Source organism: Callithrix jacchus, chromosome 18, assembly GCF_049354715.1.
Source record: "Callithrix jacchus isolate 240 chromosome 18, calJac240_pri, whole genome shotgun sequence".
Classification (NCBI taxonomy): domain Eukaryota; kingdom Metazoa; phylum Chordata; class Mammalia; order Primates; family Cebidae; genus Callithrix; species Callithrix jacchus.
The window spans coordinates 34285329-34303533 of record NC_133519.1 but is presented as its reverse complement, the minus strand read 5'-3'; the positions used below and the strand labels follow the sequence as shown (position 1 = coordinate 34303533).

General features: G+C 34.9%; 1 protein-coding gene across 18 annotated transcripts in view; it reads left to right on the top strand.

Moving 5' to 3' along the window:
- Positions 1-18205, top strand: part of DCAF6 (DDB1 and CUL4 associated factor 6) — a 140600-nt gene that overhangs the window by 57574 nt on the left and 64821 nt on the right. For all 18 annotated transcript variants that reach the window (XM_078356344.1, XM_078356341.1, XM_078356339.1 and 15 more), the window contains 4 exons: positions 2117-2331; positions 11722-11815; positions 13135-13254; positions 13798-14058. In XM_078356344.1, the coding sequence (XP_078212470.1) occupies positions 2117-2331; positions 11722-11815; positions 13135-13254; positions 13798-14058 (690 nt within the window). The remainder of the gene's footprint in view (positions 1-2116; positions 2332-11721; positions 11816-13134; positions 13255-13797; positions 14059-18205) is intronic.

Genomic DNA, 18205 nt, shown 5'->3' with positions numbered 1-18205 from the left:
AAATATAAGACTATCAGTACAAAGAGTAAACCTTTATGACATTTTCAATTTTAAAATTTTAGTTTGTTATAAAATTTTAGAGAATGGTATTTGTTTAATATGGATTATTATAAAAAATAATATTTCACCATGTTTAGGATTCTTTGGGATGATACTTTTGCAGTTTAACTTTAAAAAGTTGTAACATTTGATGTATTAGTTTGGCAGAACTGCCGTAACAAATGACCGCAAACTGGGTATCTTAAAGCAACAGAAATTTATTCTTTTATATTTTTGGAGGCTTAATATCTGAAATCAGGATGTCTTATGATTGGTTTCTACTGGAAGCTCTGTTCCATGCCTGTCTCCTAGCTTGTGGTTGCTGCCAATCCTTGGCATCTCCTTGATATAGATGAATCACTCTAATCTCTGCCTCTGTCTTTACAGGGCATTCTCCCCATGTGTGTCTGCATTCATATTTTCCTCTTAGGGCACTAGTCATATTGGATTTGGACCCACCCCTAATCTAGTTAGGGTGAGGTGGGCCCTAATCCGGTATGACCTTATTGTATCTATAAAGGTCTGTAAAGGTCACATTCTGAGGTTCTATGTAGACATGAATTTTGAGAGGACATGAATTTTGGGAGGACTCTGCTATTTTTCAATCAAAAGAATAATGGTAAACATGGTAGAGAGAAAATTTAGAAAGGTGACTTGGGTATGTATTATGTGTAACATATATGTATTCCTGTTTACCTGAAAATGCTTTTTTTTTTTTTTTTTTTTTGAGATGGAGTTTCACTCTTGTTACTCAGGGTGGAGTGCAATGGCGCGATCTAGGCTCACCGCACCCTTTACCTCCTGGGTTCAGGCAATTCTCCTGCCTCAGCCTCCTGAGTAGCTGGGACGCGCCACCATATCCAGCTAATTTTTTGTATTTTTAGTAGAGATGGGGTTTCACCATGTTGACCAGGATGGTCTCGATCTCTTGACCCCGTGATCCACCCACCTCGGCCTCCCAAAGTGCTGGGATTACAGGCATGAGCCACCGTGCCCGGTGAAAATGCTGTTAATAATGCTGCAGTACTGAATTTGAATCTAGTATAAACCAGTGCTCTTTCCCTTTACTCAATGTAGGATCAAAGTACTTCCAGAATAACCAATTGGAGTCAACTTCCATTCACATTTTCTCAGTAAAGGAAGGCCAGGATTACATACACACACATCAAATGCACATTCACATATTCACGTATTTCATATTGTTAAAAATAAAGGTGGACTTGGGCAGAAACCAACAATGTCAGTGAAGATGGACATAGATTATTGAGATGGGAATACCAGATGAGATCTTTCTTTTTTGAACTGTGATAGCTTTTATTTGTATTGCTACATTAAGTCACATATCTAATAATAATTGAGGAGTCCAGTCTATTTGTATATGTACATTTAGGGGAAACAGTAGTAATATAATATGAAATCATAGGCTTAATTATTATTTCTCAACAGATGGACACAATTGACATTTTGAGCACAATATTGTGCAAGGTTAATATAGCTTTGTGGGATTCTTAGAATTAACATTTCTGGGCCCCCCGGGGCACAAAGTGCCAGATTTACTCCTCCATGTCATGTTGCATTGAAGACTACCAGAGTTAGTTAAAATTGGAATAGTGTTTTTACTCTGTCCTATGTAAGAGAGAAATTTCATGGCAATCAGAAATTTTTTATAAGAGTAGAAATTATATCATCTTAAGGATATTATAATACTAGTTTCTGTAGTATGCTAATGAGTATCAGCTTTTTGTAAAAATTTATTATCTTAATTTACTGGAGATGACTTTTGGAAGATGACTTCATGTGACTATGTTTATAAATCATAGTTTACTTGATTAACTCATTTGAACAAAGTATATGTAATCTGGAATTCTAGACAATCATGAATTTTTTTTGTAGAGGTGTTATCTTTATACTATATTTTTTGTTTTGTTACAAAATCTTACTACAGAGAAAGAACATGATGGCTTTTATTTATGTTGCTACATTAAGTCACATATGTAATAATTCAGATTAAGAGTTTTAAAAAATGTTTTTCTTTAAAACATTATTAATTTTAAATAACTTCTTGTTTCTTATTTAGGGAATTATGCAGGTCGAGGGACTACTGGAATGGTTGCCCGTTTTATTCCTTCCCATCTTAATAATAAGTCCTGCAGAGTGACATCTCTGTGTTACAGTGAAGATGGTCAAGAGATTCTTGTTAGTTACTCTTCAGATTACATATATCTTTTTGACCCGAAAGATGATACAGCACGAGAACTTAAAACTCCTTCTGCAGAAGAGAGAAGGGAAGAGGTAGGTTTACTCAAAATCATGTCCTTTGTTCAATTCAGAAAATAATTCAGTGACTCCTGGGGCCTGAAGACCAAAAAAAAAAATTAACATTAATTTTCAAGGCACTTACAGTTTAGAAAACAAAAAACATGAGACATACTTGAAAGAATAGAAGCTAGTAAATTATCAGTTATTATTAATTATAATTAGTTACTAATAATTACTAATTATAGTTAGTAGTTACTACTAATTACAAAAATATTATTTTTGTAATTTGTATTATAATTAGTAATTAATAATAACATTAGCCTCTATCTTTAATAATGTATTAGTAATAATTTACTAATTTATTATTGGTATTCTAAATACTATTTCTAAAGCCTTATCCCTAATAGTGAATTATTAGATAATAAGATTTAGTTGTGCTTTTCTAAACAAAAACCCCATGAAACTAAGAAAACAGTCTGATAAGAAGTGAAAGTACTCTTTCCTTAATACAACTTTTCTTATCCCTAATAGTGAATTCTTAGGGATAAGGCTTTAGAAAAAAGTATTGTGAATTATTTTTAAAGAGAATATACTGGATAGCAAAATGTTTATCTTAATTTTATAGATGCACAGCAGCAGGAATAAAGATCAACAGTTCTAACACTTGCAGAAAGGCAATTAAAATAGTAGAAAATATGATGATAAACTTCCAAGAGACTAAATGTTTATGTCCATGGATCGATAGAATTTTTACCTATTACCATTTACTCTTCGTATATAGACAGCAATCCCCTTCTCTCCCAGTTGTGCCTCTTTCACAGTTATGTGCTAGTGATATGTAACATTATTTATCCCTAGGTATATTTTACAAAATAAATTTAAGTAGAAAAAAGGTAAGTTAAAGTAGTTGTATATGTTGAAAAGTAGGTGAATGAAGTGAATTACTTTCACAAAATGACTATAAGATAGTGCATTTATTATTTATAAAAGGGGAAAAGTAGAAATAATATATCCTTGACAGTACGCTGCTGTAGAAAAATGTTTAACCTATTAAGCTTCCTTCCTTAATATGTTTTTCACTTTGACTTTTTTATATTATAAGGTCCTATGTTTATTCACTCTGTACCTTGGCTTGTAAATGTCTTCTGAAATTAACCATTGATTTTTATTTTCTGTGACTTTTTTGTATTGGCTCAGTGCCTATTAATGAATACATTTTAAAGGTTACTAATGAATAACAGTGATTTTAGAATTCCTATGAAATACTAAACTCAATTCATTCCTCATAATTTCAGGTGTAGAAGGCTATAAGATTAGAAAAAAATCAGGATTACTTTATAAATATACTTTGAGATTTTATCATAGCAGTGTGTTTATTCGAATTAGGAAATTGATGAAGAAGGGTATGTTGGCCAATAATACGATTTTTGAGTTTATTGCTGTGGTTGAAAACATGAAATCTGCTCTGTCATTTTGTTACTGCTATGTGAATTTCCCCTTGAGATACATGCATAAATAAAGTTACAGTCAAACTGTGATTGTTACATAATGAAAAAGTTGGAAGTCCATAGACATTTTAAGTGGGCCAGCTAGTTTTGATATCATGGAATACTTAGCCAAAAGATATTTATATAATCAGAGTTAATGAGGCTGAGTCATGAACACTTGTTTTTTTCTTTTCTTTTCTTTCTTTCTTTTTTTTTTTTTATTCCGGAGGCCTTTTCTTTGGTCTTGTTTGTTGCATTAACTAAATTAAGAAAAATAATGCTGAAAGTGGATATAAATTATGCTTATTGACTGGACACAGTGGCTCATGCCTGTAACCCCAGCAGTTTGGGAGGCCAAGGCAGGTGGATCACTTTAGGTCAGGAGTTTGAGACCAGCCTGGCCAACATGGTGAAACCCCATCTTTACTAAAAATGCAAAAATTAGCCAGGCGTGGTGGCAGGTGCCTGTAATCCCAGCTACTCGGGAAGTTGAGGCAGTAGAATCACTTGAACCCAGGAGAAGGAGGTTGCAGTGAGCCAAGATCCCGCCATTGCACTCCACCCTGGGTGAAAAAAGCAAAACTCCATTTCAAAAATTTAAAAAATTATGCTCATTATAACAAACCAAGCAATTCAGAAGTATACATAGAAGAAATTAATAGTCTGTCTCATTTGTAATTCTAACACGTTTTCTTTTGGTGTTTTATACCAAAAAAGTTGATGATAGTGTTTAGACAAACTCAACTCACCAGATATTTATTGGGTGCCTACTATACACAAAGTCCTCTACTAAACTTTGGAAAATCAAGGATGACCAGACCAAGACATGACCTCTTGCCCAAGGAATTCACAGCTTAGTGGAAGTAGAGATATAATTAAATAAATGTGTAAAACTTAATATAGAATTATGTATATAAGGATTATGTTCTGTGTAAGTAGAACAAAGTAGGGAATAATTGATCTTGATTTGGAACATTTAGAAAGCCTGAGAAGGTTTTAAAGCATGAATAAAAGTTTATTGTATGATTTTTGTCTTAAAAATCTTCAGTTCATTCTTTTGTCTTACTCAGTATTTTTGTACTTCCTGTTTTCCCTTATTTTTATATCCTTCTTTTTTTCTGTCGTCTTTTCTTATTTTTGACAGTTTATCACCTGCCCCACTCCATTATTGGGCTTCTTTGTTGAATTCATTCTCTCATTTTCTTCTGGTCCCCATAGCTTGTACCTAAAAATATATTCCAGGTCTGACTACTGCTTACCACCCTAGCTACATTACCACCCACATCCAAGCTATCAGCATCTCTGGTATGACCTGTCCCTTTTTATACTTTATTTGGGTGATTTTCTAACCAGTCTTCCTGCTTTCACTTCTATAGCCCTGTAGCTATATAGCATTCAAAGTGATCCTTAGAAACCTAAGTCAAATCATGCCACTCTTCTCATTAAGATTCCAAGTGGCTCCCTATCTCGCCTAAAGCAAAACTGAAGTCTTTAAGGTGGCTTCAAGATCTTTTATTATCTGGTCGTAATTATTACTTCTACTCTTCTCTTCTTCTGCTTTAACCACATCTGCTTACTTAGTCACTTAGACGGGCCACGCATTCCTCTGTTTCAGGATTTTGCATTTACTCTGCCCGAAATGCTCTTCCCTGGATACCTGGGTTTTTTCTCACCTGTGTATTTCAGGTCTTTGATTATGTAACCTTCTTGGTGAAGCCCTACTTCACCATCCTATTTAAAATCACAGCCTTTAACTGATACTACCTATCGCCTTTTCTGCTTTATTTCTCTCCATAACAATAACTTCCTTTGTATATTTTGCTTTTTTATTTCATGTATTGTTTGCTCCATTGGGCTATAAATTCTGTGACATTGGGATTTTTTTGTGTGTTTTGTGCATTGTTCTTTTCCAATACCTATAATAATAACTGACATATAAAAAGTGCTCAAAAAAAGAAAAAAAATTGGATGTCTGAATGAATGTTATGCCATTTTCAGTATTTTTGACTAGGTTATTTCATGTACTCAGAAAGTCAAACTTGGGATTTTTATTAATTTGAAGATTTTATTCTAGAAATAATTGCTGAGGTTATATTAACCAGTTCTTTGCCTATGTAATATAAAAATTCCTCTCTCTTGAAACCATGAAGCAGGATTCTATTATATTGTTCTAAGTATAGTTCATATAAAGTGTGAAGCCCTCTCCTTCTGGGGATGATTAGTTATTTGAAAATTTGGACAGCTGCCACACCAAGCTTCCTTTGTTCTGGTTATTCCCTGTCACACACTTATGTCTTCCTGTGTAGATTTTACGATTCTCAGTTGCCTTTAGCCATACTTACACATAATATGGAATTTGTGGGGAATTTTTTTTTTCTGTCTCCTTTGCTGAGGATGCAAATTTTTTTTTTCTATTCTTAATATGAGGTATAGTTTCCAGGATAAATAAAAAAATTCACAGTTGAGCATCACCAAGTTTTATCAAAACCTGCACAGTTTTCAGGAAAAAAAAAATCAATGAATGCTGTTTTTAAAAAATAAATAAAAATAAAAGGAGTGACCTACAGAGTGGGAGAAACTGTTTTGCAGATCATGTGTCTGGTTAGAGTTTAGTATGCAGAATATATAAGGAACACTTACAAACAACAGTAGAAAGACAAATATCCAAATTTAAAAGTAGGTAAAGGATTTGACTATACAGTGCTTTTTTTTCCCCCCAGAGAAGACATATAATATAAATGGCAATAGTATGTAAGGAGATACTCAACACTGTTAGCCCCCAGGGAAATGTAAATCACAACCACAGGGAGGTATCACTTCATACCCACTAGGATGACTAAAATAAAGAAGACAATAACAAGTGTTTACTAGCATGTGGAGAAATTGGAACCCTCAAAAATCAGTTATTAGATGACCCATACTTCCCCTCCTAGATATATAGATTTATCTTGGAGATATAGCAGATTTGGTTATAGACCACTGCAATAAAGTGAATATTGCAGTAAAGCAAGTCACACACATTATTTGGTTTCTCAGTGCATGTAAAAGTTATGTTTATACTGTACTATAGTCTGTTAAGTGTGCAATAGCATTATGTCTTAAAAATCAACGTATATACCTTAATTTAAAATGACTTCATTGCTAAAAAGTTCTGACTCTCATCTGAACCTCAGTAAGTTGTATTCTTTTTGCTGGTGGAGGGGCTTGCCTAGATGTTAATCACTGCTAACTGATCAGAGAGGTGGTTGCTGAAGGTTGAGGCTGTGACAGTTTCTTGAAATAAGACATCAGTGAAGCTTGCTACATTGATAGACTCTTCCTTTCATAAAAGATGGCTTTGTAGCTTGCAATACTGTTTGATAGCATCTTACCCATAATAGAACTTCTTTCCAAATTGGAGTCAATCCTCTCAAACCCTGCTGCCGCTTTATCAACTAAGTTTATGTAGTATTCTATAATAGGTCCTTTGCTGTCATTTCAACAGCGTTCACAGCATCTTCACGAGGAGTTACTTCTTATAGATGAGCAAAGAAAGCGGTTTCCACCTCAAGAAACCATTCTTTGCTCATCCATAAGGAGCAAGTCCTTATCTGTTCAAGTTTTATCATGAGAGTGCAACAGATTAGTCACACTGTCAGTCCCTACTTCTAATTCTAGTTCTTTTGTTGTTCTCACCTCATATGCAGTGAATTCCTCTACTGAAGCCTTCTAACCCTCAAAGTCATCCATTAGGGTTGGAATTAACTTCTTCCAAACTCCTCTTAATGTTGTTATTTTAACCTCCCACGAATCACAAATGTTCTTAATAAGGCGTCGGCCGGGCGCGGTGGCTCAAGCCTGTAATTCCAGCACTTTGGGAGGCCGAGGCGGGTGGATCACGAGGTCAACAGATCGAGACCATCCTGGTCAACATGGTGAAACCCCGTCTCTACTAAAAATACAAAAAATTAGCTGGGCATGGTGGCGCGTACCTGTCATCCCAGCTACTCAGGAGGCTGAGGCAGGAGAATTGCCTGAACCCAGGAGCGGAGGTTGCGGTGAGCTGAGATGGCGCCATTGAACTCCAGCCTGGGTAACAAGAGCGAAACTCCATCTCAAAAACAAAAAAAATAAGGCGTCAAGAATGATGAATCCTTTCTAGGTTTTCAGTTGACTTTTTTTTTTTTTTGAGACAGTTTTGCTCTTGTTGCCCAGGCTGGAGTGCAATGGCACAATCTCAGCTCACCACAACCTCCGCCTCCCGGGTTCAAGCAATTCTCTTGCCTCAGCCTCTCGAGTAGCGGAGATTATAGGCATGCGCTACCATGCCCGACTAATTTTTTATTTTTAGTAGAGATAGGGTTTCTCCATGTTGGTCAGGCTTGTCTTGAACTCCTGACTTCATGATCTGCCCGCCTTAGCCTCCCAAAGTGCTGGGATTACAGGTGTGAGCTATTGCACCTGGCCTTTCAATTGACTTTTCACAGATCCATGAGAGGAATCACTATCTATGGCAGCCATGGCCTTACAAAATGTATTTCTTAAATAAGACCTGAAAGTTGAAATTACTTTTTGGTCCATGAGATGCTATGAAAGCGTTCATCTCCTTGTACGTCTCCATCAGAGCCCTTGGATGACCAAGTGCATTGTCAATGCCCAGCAATATTTTGAAAGGAATCTTTTTTTCTGAGCAGTAGGTCTTAATAGTGGGCTTCAAATAGTCAGTAAAACATACTGTAAAGAGATATGCTGTTACCCAGGCTTTGTTGTTCCATTTTTAGAGCAGAGTCAATTAAACATAATTCTTAAGGGCCTTAGGATTTTCAGAATGGTAAATGAGCATTAGCTTCTACTTAATGTCACCACTATGTAAGCCCCTAACAAGAGAACCAGCATGTCCTTTGAAGCTTTGAATCCAGGCATTGACTTCTCTCTAGCTGTGAAAGTCCTAAGTGGGCATCTGCTGCTAATAGAAGGCTGTTTTATCTGCATTGGAAATATGTTGTTTAGTGTAGCCACTTTGATCAATTATCTTAGCTAGATCTTATGGATAACTTGCTGCAGCTTCCACATCAGGACTTGATGGTTTGCCTTTTATGTTTGTGTTAGAGAGACAGCTTCTTTCCTTAAACTGCATGAACTAACTTCTGTTAGCTTGACTTTTATTCTGCAGCTTCCTTACCTCACTCAGTTTTCATAACATTAAAGAGAGTTAGGACCTTGCTCTGGGTTAGGCTTTGGCTTAAGGGAATGTCATGACTGGTTTGATCTTCTGTCTAGACCACTCACACTATTTCCATATCAGCAATAAGGCTGTTTCGCTTTCTTATCATTCTTATGTCCACTGGAGTAGCACTTTCCTAAAAGTTTCTTCCAGAACGTTTCCTTTGCATTTACAACTTTGCTGTTTGGTGCAAGAGGCCTACCTTTTGGCCTGTCTTGGCTTTCAACATGCTTTCCTCACTAAGCATTGTCATTTCTAGCTTTTGATTTAAAGTGAAAGGCATATGACTCTTCCTTTCACTTGAACACTTAGAGGCCATTGTAGTGTTATTAACTGGCCTTATTTCAATATTGTTGTGTCTCAGGGAATTGGAAGGCTCAAGGAGAGGGAGAGAGATGGGGAAACAGCTGGTGAGTGAAGCAATCAACGCACATAACATTTGTCAGTGAAGTTCGGAGTCTTATATGGATGTGGTTTGTGGCTCCCCAAAGCAATTAAAATAGTAAGATCGAAGATCTCTTATCACAGATCACCATAATAGGCAGGATAATAATGAAAAAGTTTGAAATATAAGAATTACCCAAATGTGACACAGACATAAAATGAGCACACGCTGTTGGAAAAACAGCACCAAAGTCTTATTCAGTGCAGGGTTGCCACAAAGATTGAATTTGTTTAAAAAAAAAAAAACCCACAGAATCTGTGGAATTCAATAAAGCAAAGTACAATAAAATGAGGTACTAGGTTTCAGTTATCTTGGGTAATTCTCCTGTATACCCAAGAGAATTGAAACATGTTCCTACAAAACTCATATGTATGCTCAATTCAGCATTATTCATAATAGCCAATAAGTGGAATTAGTTTATTTATCAACCAGTTGATGAATAGATAAACAGAATAGGGTATCTTGCTAAAGTGGGATATTATTCAGTCATAAAAAAATAAAGTACTGATGCCTACTACAATATGAATAAACCTTGAAAACATAATGCTAAGTGAAAGAAACCAAACAAAAGGCCATATATTGTATGATATTATTTATATGAAATGTTTAGAACAGGCATATCCACAGAGACAGAAAGTAGATTAGTGGTTGCCAAGAGCTGAGCAGAGAGATGAGTGGGGAGTGGCTGATTATAGTTTGTTTCTGGGATGATGAAAACAGTCTGGAATTATATAATGATGATGGTTGTACCACTTTGTGAATATACACTACTGAATTGTATAATTTAAAATTATGAATATTATGTTATGTGAATTATATTTCAATACCAAAATGTTTAAAATGGACTAGATGTGGTGGCTCATGCCTGTAATCCCAACATTTTGGGAGGCCGAGGTGGGAGGATTGCTTGCGACCCATGAGTTCAAGACCAACCAGGACAACATAGCTAGACTCCATCTCTAAAAAAAAAAAAAATTAAAAGCTTAGCTGGATTAGGTGGCACATGGACCAACTACTCAACAAGCTGACACTAGAGATCATAGTAGCTCTGGAGTTCGAGGTTGCAGTGAGCTAGGAAGGGACCACTGCAATCCAGCCTGGACAAGAGAGTGAGACCCTGCCTGAGGAAAAAAAAAAGTTAAAAATGTAAACATTAAAGGGAATGATCAAGAGTGGTAGGTACCATAAACATTTCAGATAAGCTCTGAAAGATGCCATTTGAGTTGGCAATTATTGTTGATCATATTATTGAGCATTTTTATAATTGATCAGTGAACTTAGTAATTGATCATTCACTGGTGACTGATGGGAATGAAGTTAGTGGAAAGATGGGAAATCAGTGGAAAGATGGACTACAGTGGATTGAAGGAGGAGTGTTAGATTGCATATAGAATTTTCTCAAGAAGCTTGAGTAAAGTGATAGCAAGAGAAAGGATTGTAGCTGGAAAAATGGGTTTTATGAAGTTGAAATATTGTTTTGTTTCTTAAAAGTGATAAGAACCTTTAGCATGTTGGGACAGAGAACCAGGAGAGAGAAATGGATATGGATGTAGAAAAGACAGAATAATTGGCCAAACAAGATACTCGAGGAGTTGAAGGAATGAAAAGAAAAAAGCACAGATGGAGAAATTAGGCTTAAATAGAATAAATAATACATCCTTCAAGAAAGGTTGGAAGGAGTTAGAAGTTCTAGATGTAGATTTAGTTTATAGAATTCAGCTAAAAAAATGATGTCATTTTCATTTTCTCTGAAGTAGGATGAAAAATTGTTAGAGGGCAAGAATGAGAGCAGCATAAAGGAATAGATAACTTGAGGCAAGTCATAAAGGGTTGGAATGGATTGTGTTTGGGAACTGAAGAGTAAATTCTCAATAATAAGTAAAAATAATGATGACTCCCATTGTTTGTTAGGTATGTGGGTAATTTACCTAGGCTATATTTATCATCACAATAGAAAACTAAGGCTCAAGATGGTTAAAAATATCTTCCTTTTGTCAGTTGGAAGGTGATACAGGTGAGATTAGAAATTACATACACATGATTTCAAAGTTGCATTGAGACTCTTTGGATTGAAGATATTAGATAGAGGCTGTCAACATCAGTGGATATATATCCTCAGAACGAGTGCTTCAAAAGACTGATGTGGCTTATACCAGTGCCTTTTATATTTTCATCTAGATCTAATTTGCATACTCAAGAAAGTAGTGAGATAGAAATAAATAGACATTAAGAGTTGAGAATAGATGAGTTTTAGACTTACATAGAATTTGCCTGTTCTTTTCTTTTAGTTACGACAACCACCAGTTAAGCGTTTGAGACTTCGTGGTGATTGGTCAGATACTGGACCCAGAGCAAGGCCTGAGAGCGAACGAGAACGAGATGGTAACTGTACTTTGGTCAGCTTTTCTTTGTATGTGGTATTTTAAAATTAATATTTTAACTTCTGGTTTTAATATTAAAACTGATAAATAATATTAATAAAATTAATATTTTGACTTCACTATTTTAAGTGATGCTGTAATGAACATTCTTATACATATATGTTAGTATACTTATGTAAATATATCTTAGGATAAATTCTTAGAAGTGGAATGGCTGAGTCACTGGATAAGTACCTTTTAATTTTGATAGTTATCAAATTACTCTCCAAAAAAGAGGTGCTAATTTACATTCCCACTGAAAGTATAACAATGCCCATTGCCCCATAGTACATTGGGTGTTGTCAGACTTCTCAATTTTTGCCTTTCTATTAGATATCAAGAGAAATGAAAACTCCACCTGAGAGTTTTATAATAGCACATAAAATGTTCAAGTGCCTTTGATAAGCATAAGAAACTACCCTGGGACCTTTAAGGTAGCACACTTGAAAATAGAATTAATCTATGAATTATAATTCTATAGAATTATATTTTATTAAATTGGTCTGTAACCAAAATCTTACTATAATGACTTCTGAAATGTCTTTTATGATCAAAAGCATATTCCCCAGTATATGAGCTACATTATATAAAGGCAGTAAAGTGTAAAAGAAACTCTGATTTTACAGAAAATGTCAGAATGATTTTCATTTTAAATTATAAGACTGTAGAATAGAGTTGTCACATTTTAAATTTGGCATTGTATTTGAAAATGCCCTTAGAAAAACTTGTTTATTTGAAAGAGGAAAATGAGTGAAGGAGAAGACGAAATACTTTCTGGTTCCAGCTAATTTTAAATATCTAGAATTTGCTTATAGTAAATGATGATGAAAACGAGTTTAAGGAAACTTCATGCAAAAATATAAGGCTATTTTGTTTCTGTACTTGATTATAATGCCTTAGAGAGAGGGAAAATCTTTCTTTTAATCTATTAAACTTAGAATTCATGAGCCCTTCTTGGCTGGGCACTCTTAAAACTAAAAATATAGGTTGAGGTAGGAGGTGGGAGGTTTAGAGGTACCTAAGAATAGACAAAGATGAAGGGGAGATGAGCCCTGTTCTCAAGGAACTTTACCATACAGATGGAGTGTCACTCATATAAACAATTACTGTAACATGTGATGAAAGCGCTAATAGATTTATATACATTCATACAATTTATTTAGGAAATTTGATTTTTTAAAAAAATGCTTTCATTTTAAAGCCCTTCAAATCTAGGTTTTTATATTAATGAAAGATTCTGACTTATTATTAAATTCACTGATAAGACCTATATTGTAATAGGAGAGCAGAGTCCCAATGTGTCATTGATGCAGAGAATGTCTGATATGTTATCAAGATGGTTCGAAGAAGCAAGTGAGGTTGCACAAAGCAATAGAGGACGAGGAAGATCTCGACCCAGAGGTAAGTCTTCATATTAATTAAAGTCATCAGAAAGCTGGCAAAAACTACTTACTGAAGCCAGTTTTACTTATATCATCTAAATTACACCGTGTTTTACATCTGTAGTAATCACAAGATTCTTACTGTATTGTTTGAAGTAGTAGAGAATAAAAGGTATTGGATATAATTTGTTCCTCCTCTTGCCACTAGACCTAGTGTGTATCTTTTGCTTTTCTCAAAAGTAAAAGAATCTGAGATTGCCCATTTTAAGCCTTTTTTTAATGTGCTCCGAGAATGGAAATATGATAAAATTCTGTGTATAAATAAGTTTTATGTAATTGGAAAGATTGATTGTTTTAGCAAGAATATGTTGTAGATAAATTTTTACCCCTTTTGATTGGCCTATTTTGTCAAATGAGCCAAATCACCAGTGGTTATTATTACTGAAATTATATATATGTTTGTGTGTGCAAATAGAAATGTGTTTTCTGAACACGTCTGTTTAGAGTTGTTGGTTTTAGAAAATATTTAAAATGTGAATTTGTATTAACATGTATTTTGAAGGTGGAACAAGTCAATCAGATATTTCAACTCTTCCTACGGTCCCATCAAGTCCTGATTTGGAAGTGAGTGAAACGGCAATGGAAGTAGATACTCCAGCTGAACAATTTCTTCAACCTTCTACATCCTCTACAGTGTCAGCTCAGGCTCATTCGACATCATCTCCCACAGAAAGCCCTCATTCTACTTCTTTGCTATCTTCTCCAGATAGTGAACAAAGGCAGTCTGCTGAGGCATCTGGACACCACACACATCATCAGTCTGGTGAGGATATTCCTCTCTAAGTATGCTGTGGTTCATCTAATGATTTTTGATAGTGAAAACTTTACTGGCTGTTTTGAAAGATACTAAATCACATCAACTTCTTGTTGGAATAAATGATCAAAATGACGTGTAGTGTATGGATATGTAACTTAAACACAAAAATTAAGTGTGTCTTACTTGCATGAATTTTAACAAATAGCAGGAATCTTCAATTTATATAAAACAATTCTTTTAAAAGTGCAGGTACCAAAAGATAGTGTTTTGGCATAGTTTAATGCACCTGACTTAAATATGATTTTATAGATCCCTATAGACCAAAATATCTTTCTAGATGTATTTGGTTTTATGTCTCTATTAAAGTGATTGTGAAAATATCAATATTAGTTTCATTTTGCTTATATTCTTGATTCTTTTCCCTCAAATAATGCAGTACCTTTAGTATACACTCTATGGTTGATTTGATAATGGTCTTTTGTCAACAACATATAATTTACCAAAAGAATTATTTCTCCAGTATTTACCTGAAAAAGAATTATTTTACCAAATGCATATCTTCTTGGTACTTGATGCTAGTGGAAAAAACCTCTGCATTCTGTTAAAATACTATTTTCTTCTCAGTATTTTAAGTCCTCATGGTCAACTTTTCCCCCCTAACTATGGAATGTATTAGTATTTATAATAGTAATTTTTGACAAATGAATCTACAGTTTACTCAGTACTTTATATACATGTAATTATAAAAACCAATAAGATATTTATTTATAGTTTTCTTTGGTTTTTCTAAGGAAGAATTTTACTCAATATAGAGCCAGAATTATTAGCAGCTAGAAATATAGCTGGCAGGCCTAAGCTGAAACCCATAAAAAAATTTCTAACAGCTTAGCTGCCAAGCTGTCACTTTATTCTTACATCTCTGGCAACTGATGCCAGATTACCAAATATGGGATGTTTTAATTTAAGCACTCTTTTATCAGTATATACCGCTTTTAGTAATTCATTTTCAGTTTCTATGGGAATAAAAGCCAGAGTCAGTTATATAACTGTTAACACTGTGTACATTTTATCCATCATAATAAGCTAAAGCTGAGTTACAGAATCGAGGTTTTCACACTGTTGACATAGCATTTTAATTTATGAGAAAATAAAATATTTTGGAAGATTTGGGAATTTAGGGCAGAAGTAGTTAAAAGTTTGTTTTTCAGAACAGGTAAAATTGGGAAAAGCAAGAATTTTTAAAGTGATAGCATTTTTGGAAATATTGTTGAACATTTTGATCAATTATAAGTTTTTAGGAAAACTTAGCAAGACTCTAGCTTACATTCAGGTTCGACTGAATCTTAACAATTCTAGTTGTTTCTTAAACATGTTTATGAGTAAACTATTTGGAACTTTATTTTTTAAAGCTATTTAATGCATTTTAATACTGTATTTCAAATTGCTAAATTTCTTTCAGTAATTAATGTAAGTATTAAATGTGACAAGTCATTTGAATTATTGAAGAGAAAAAGTATTTTTGGTGATCATGTGATGACTGTTGAAACATTACTCAGTACTTTTACTCATAAATTATTTATAGAAAGTAAGGAAATATTTTTAACTAGGAGATTATTGAGAGAATTTTGGTAGAGTAAGGTATAGATAATTAGAATGTTTCCATGTTACCAAGGTAGTTATCACTACTGAGAAAAATGATTTGATGTTAGACTTAACATCTAAAGGTTATGTCTGTAATTGTTCTGATAAGAGCTTTTTCATTATTTTGGAGTTCAGCATTTCAGCAGTAAGCTGAAATGTTTTTGTTTTTGTTTTTTCTCCAATCTCTTTTGCACTTGCCATAGCCGAAGTACAAATGTGTTTGTGAATATTGGGAATTGTCCATTGGGTGAATAGAGTATATGGGAATGTCAGCTTATGACCATGATTTCTATTATTTCACTGCATAGAGACAAATGATAAAGTATGCTTCTGTCTATACTTGCCTTGCTGCGGATACCTTTTTATTTAAATATTTATGCCTTTCTTTTACATGTCCTCCGTCATTCTTACTGGTATCAAAGAAAGGGACAATGGGAATATGAAAATTTGCTAGGCTCCATCTCTGGTTGAACCTACTTGTCTGCCTTCTCTTAGTCTACAGTGGAATCCCTGAAGGATAGAGAAGAAAATTATGACCACAAATTTCAATGGGTGCTCAACACTGCATCAGAGCAGTCCTTTTCAACACTGATGTTCTCCAGCTGTACAAAATGATTATTTTATGCCTTCATGTCTCTCAAACTTAACACTCCCCTTTATTCCTTCCCCACTTCCAGCTTCTAACCTTTCATTCATAGTGAAAAGAAAAGCACTTATTTTCCTGCTATCAATAATTTCCCAGAGTTCCAACATCTGTACTCACATTGTGATAGAAGCAGAAGCACATTTAGGGATGTGTCTGCTCCTATTAAAAGCTAGCCAATGTAGTTGCCATCCCTTTCCAGCTTCTCAATGTCTTTGCCCCTGCTTGTGCATTACCATTACCTTTTTTTTTTTTTTCCCCTGAGTTGTTTCTTTTGGCCTTAACATGCTTTTATTATCTTCTTACTTTAAAAATTTTCTCTTAATTATCTCACATTCTCCTTCAGCTATTGCCTTATTTCTCTACTGCTTTCATAATGAGTCCTCAGAAGAGTTGTTCATATATGCTATCTCCATTTTCTTGCCATCCTTCATTTATTTATTAACCAAGCCCAATCTGCTTTTCAACTCCCTTTTCCTCTAATACTTTTAATCAAAAAGTCACCAGTGACATTTACCAGTTTAGAGGATATTTCTCTGTTAGTACCTTACTAGATTTTTCAGCCTGGTTGCTTTTAACATAAGCTGTCACTCCTTTCTTGAAACACTTTCTTTTCTTGGCATCTAGGTTATCATATTTGCCTATTGACTCTTATTTTGGTGGGTTTTCAGTAACTGTTGTTCATGTTTCTTGTTCTATGTCCTTCTGAATATTATAATTGAACCCCTTAGTTCTGGCTCTCTTCTCTTCTCTATATACACTCTTTCTCTGGGTGATTGTGTCAGTTCCCTACAGCATTTAATATCTCCTGTAAATTGATGACTCACAAATATATATCAACAATCTGATCTACCCCAAGTTCCAGCCTCTTGTGTCTGACTGCTGTTTTGATACTATTTTTTTGTTATTGTTGTACTTTTTTTTTTTTTTATATAGAATCTAGGTCTTTATGCCCAAGCTGGAGTGCAGTGGTGCAATCTCAGGTCACTGCAGCTTCTGCCTCCTGGCTTCAAGCGATTCTCCTGCCTCAGCCTCCCAAGTAGCTGGGATTACAGGTGCCTGCCACCACACATAGCTAATTTTTGTATGTTTAGTAAAGATGAGGTCTCACCATGTTGGTCAGGCTGGTCTTGAACTCCTAACCTCAAGCAGTTCACCCACTGTGGCCTCCCAAAATGCTGGGATTACAGGTGTGAACCACTACACCTGGCTTATTGTTGTACATCTTAAATTTACATATTCAAACTAAAACTTAATGCAGCCTCCCACCCTTCCTGTTCCCTAATTGGTTCCCTCTTGGTCCATTTGTTTATTTTAATAACTTGTGAGTTATTCTTGATTCCTTCTTTTCCCTCAAGTCCCATGCCAGTTCATCAACAAGCCCTTTTGCTCCTGTATCTAAACTATGTCCTACTTCTTTTCATCTCACCATCATTTCTTGTCTCCTAATTGATCTCCCTGGACCTATTGTTGTTCCATTATAATGTATTCTCCATGCAGGAGCCAGAATGAGTATTTTAAAATGTTAAATCAGATTATATAACTTGGCTGTTGAAATCCCCTCAGAGGCTCTTAATTACATTTAGAAATACAACTACAAAAGAAAAAAAAATTAAACTCCTTACTGTGGACCTGTAAGAACTTATATGGCCTGCCCTTTCCTATCTCTCTAGACTCATCTCATTCCTTTTTCTCAGTACCCGATCATTGTTACACTAGATGTACTGGTTGCTTTCAGTTAATGTGCGAAATCCTTTTCTGCCTCTTCCTTTGTTCTTAGTGTTGTTCTCAGTACACCTGGGAAGCCCTTGTCCTGGCTTATCACTTGGCCAACTTCCTTTTCCTTGGGTCTCAACTCAAATGCCATAT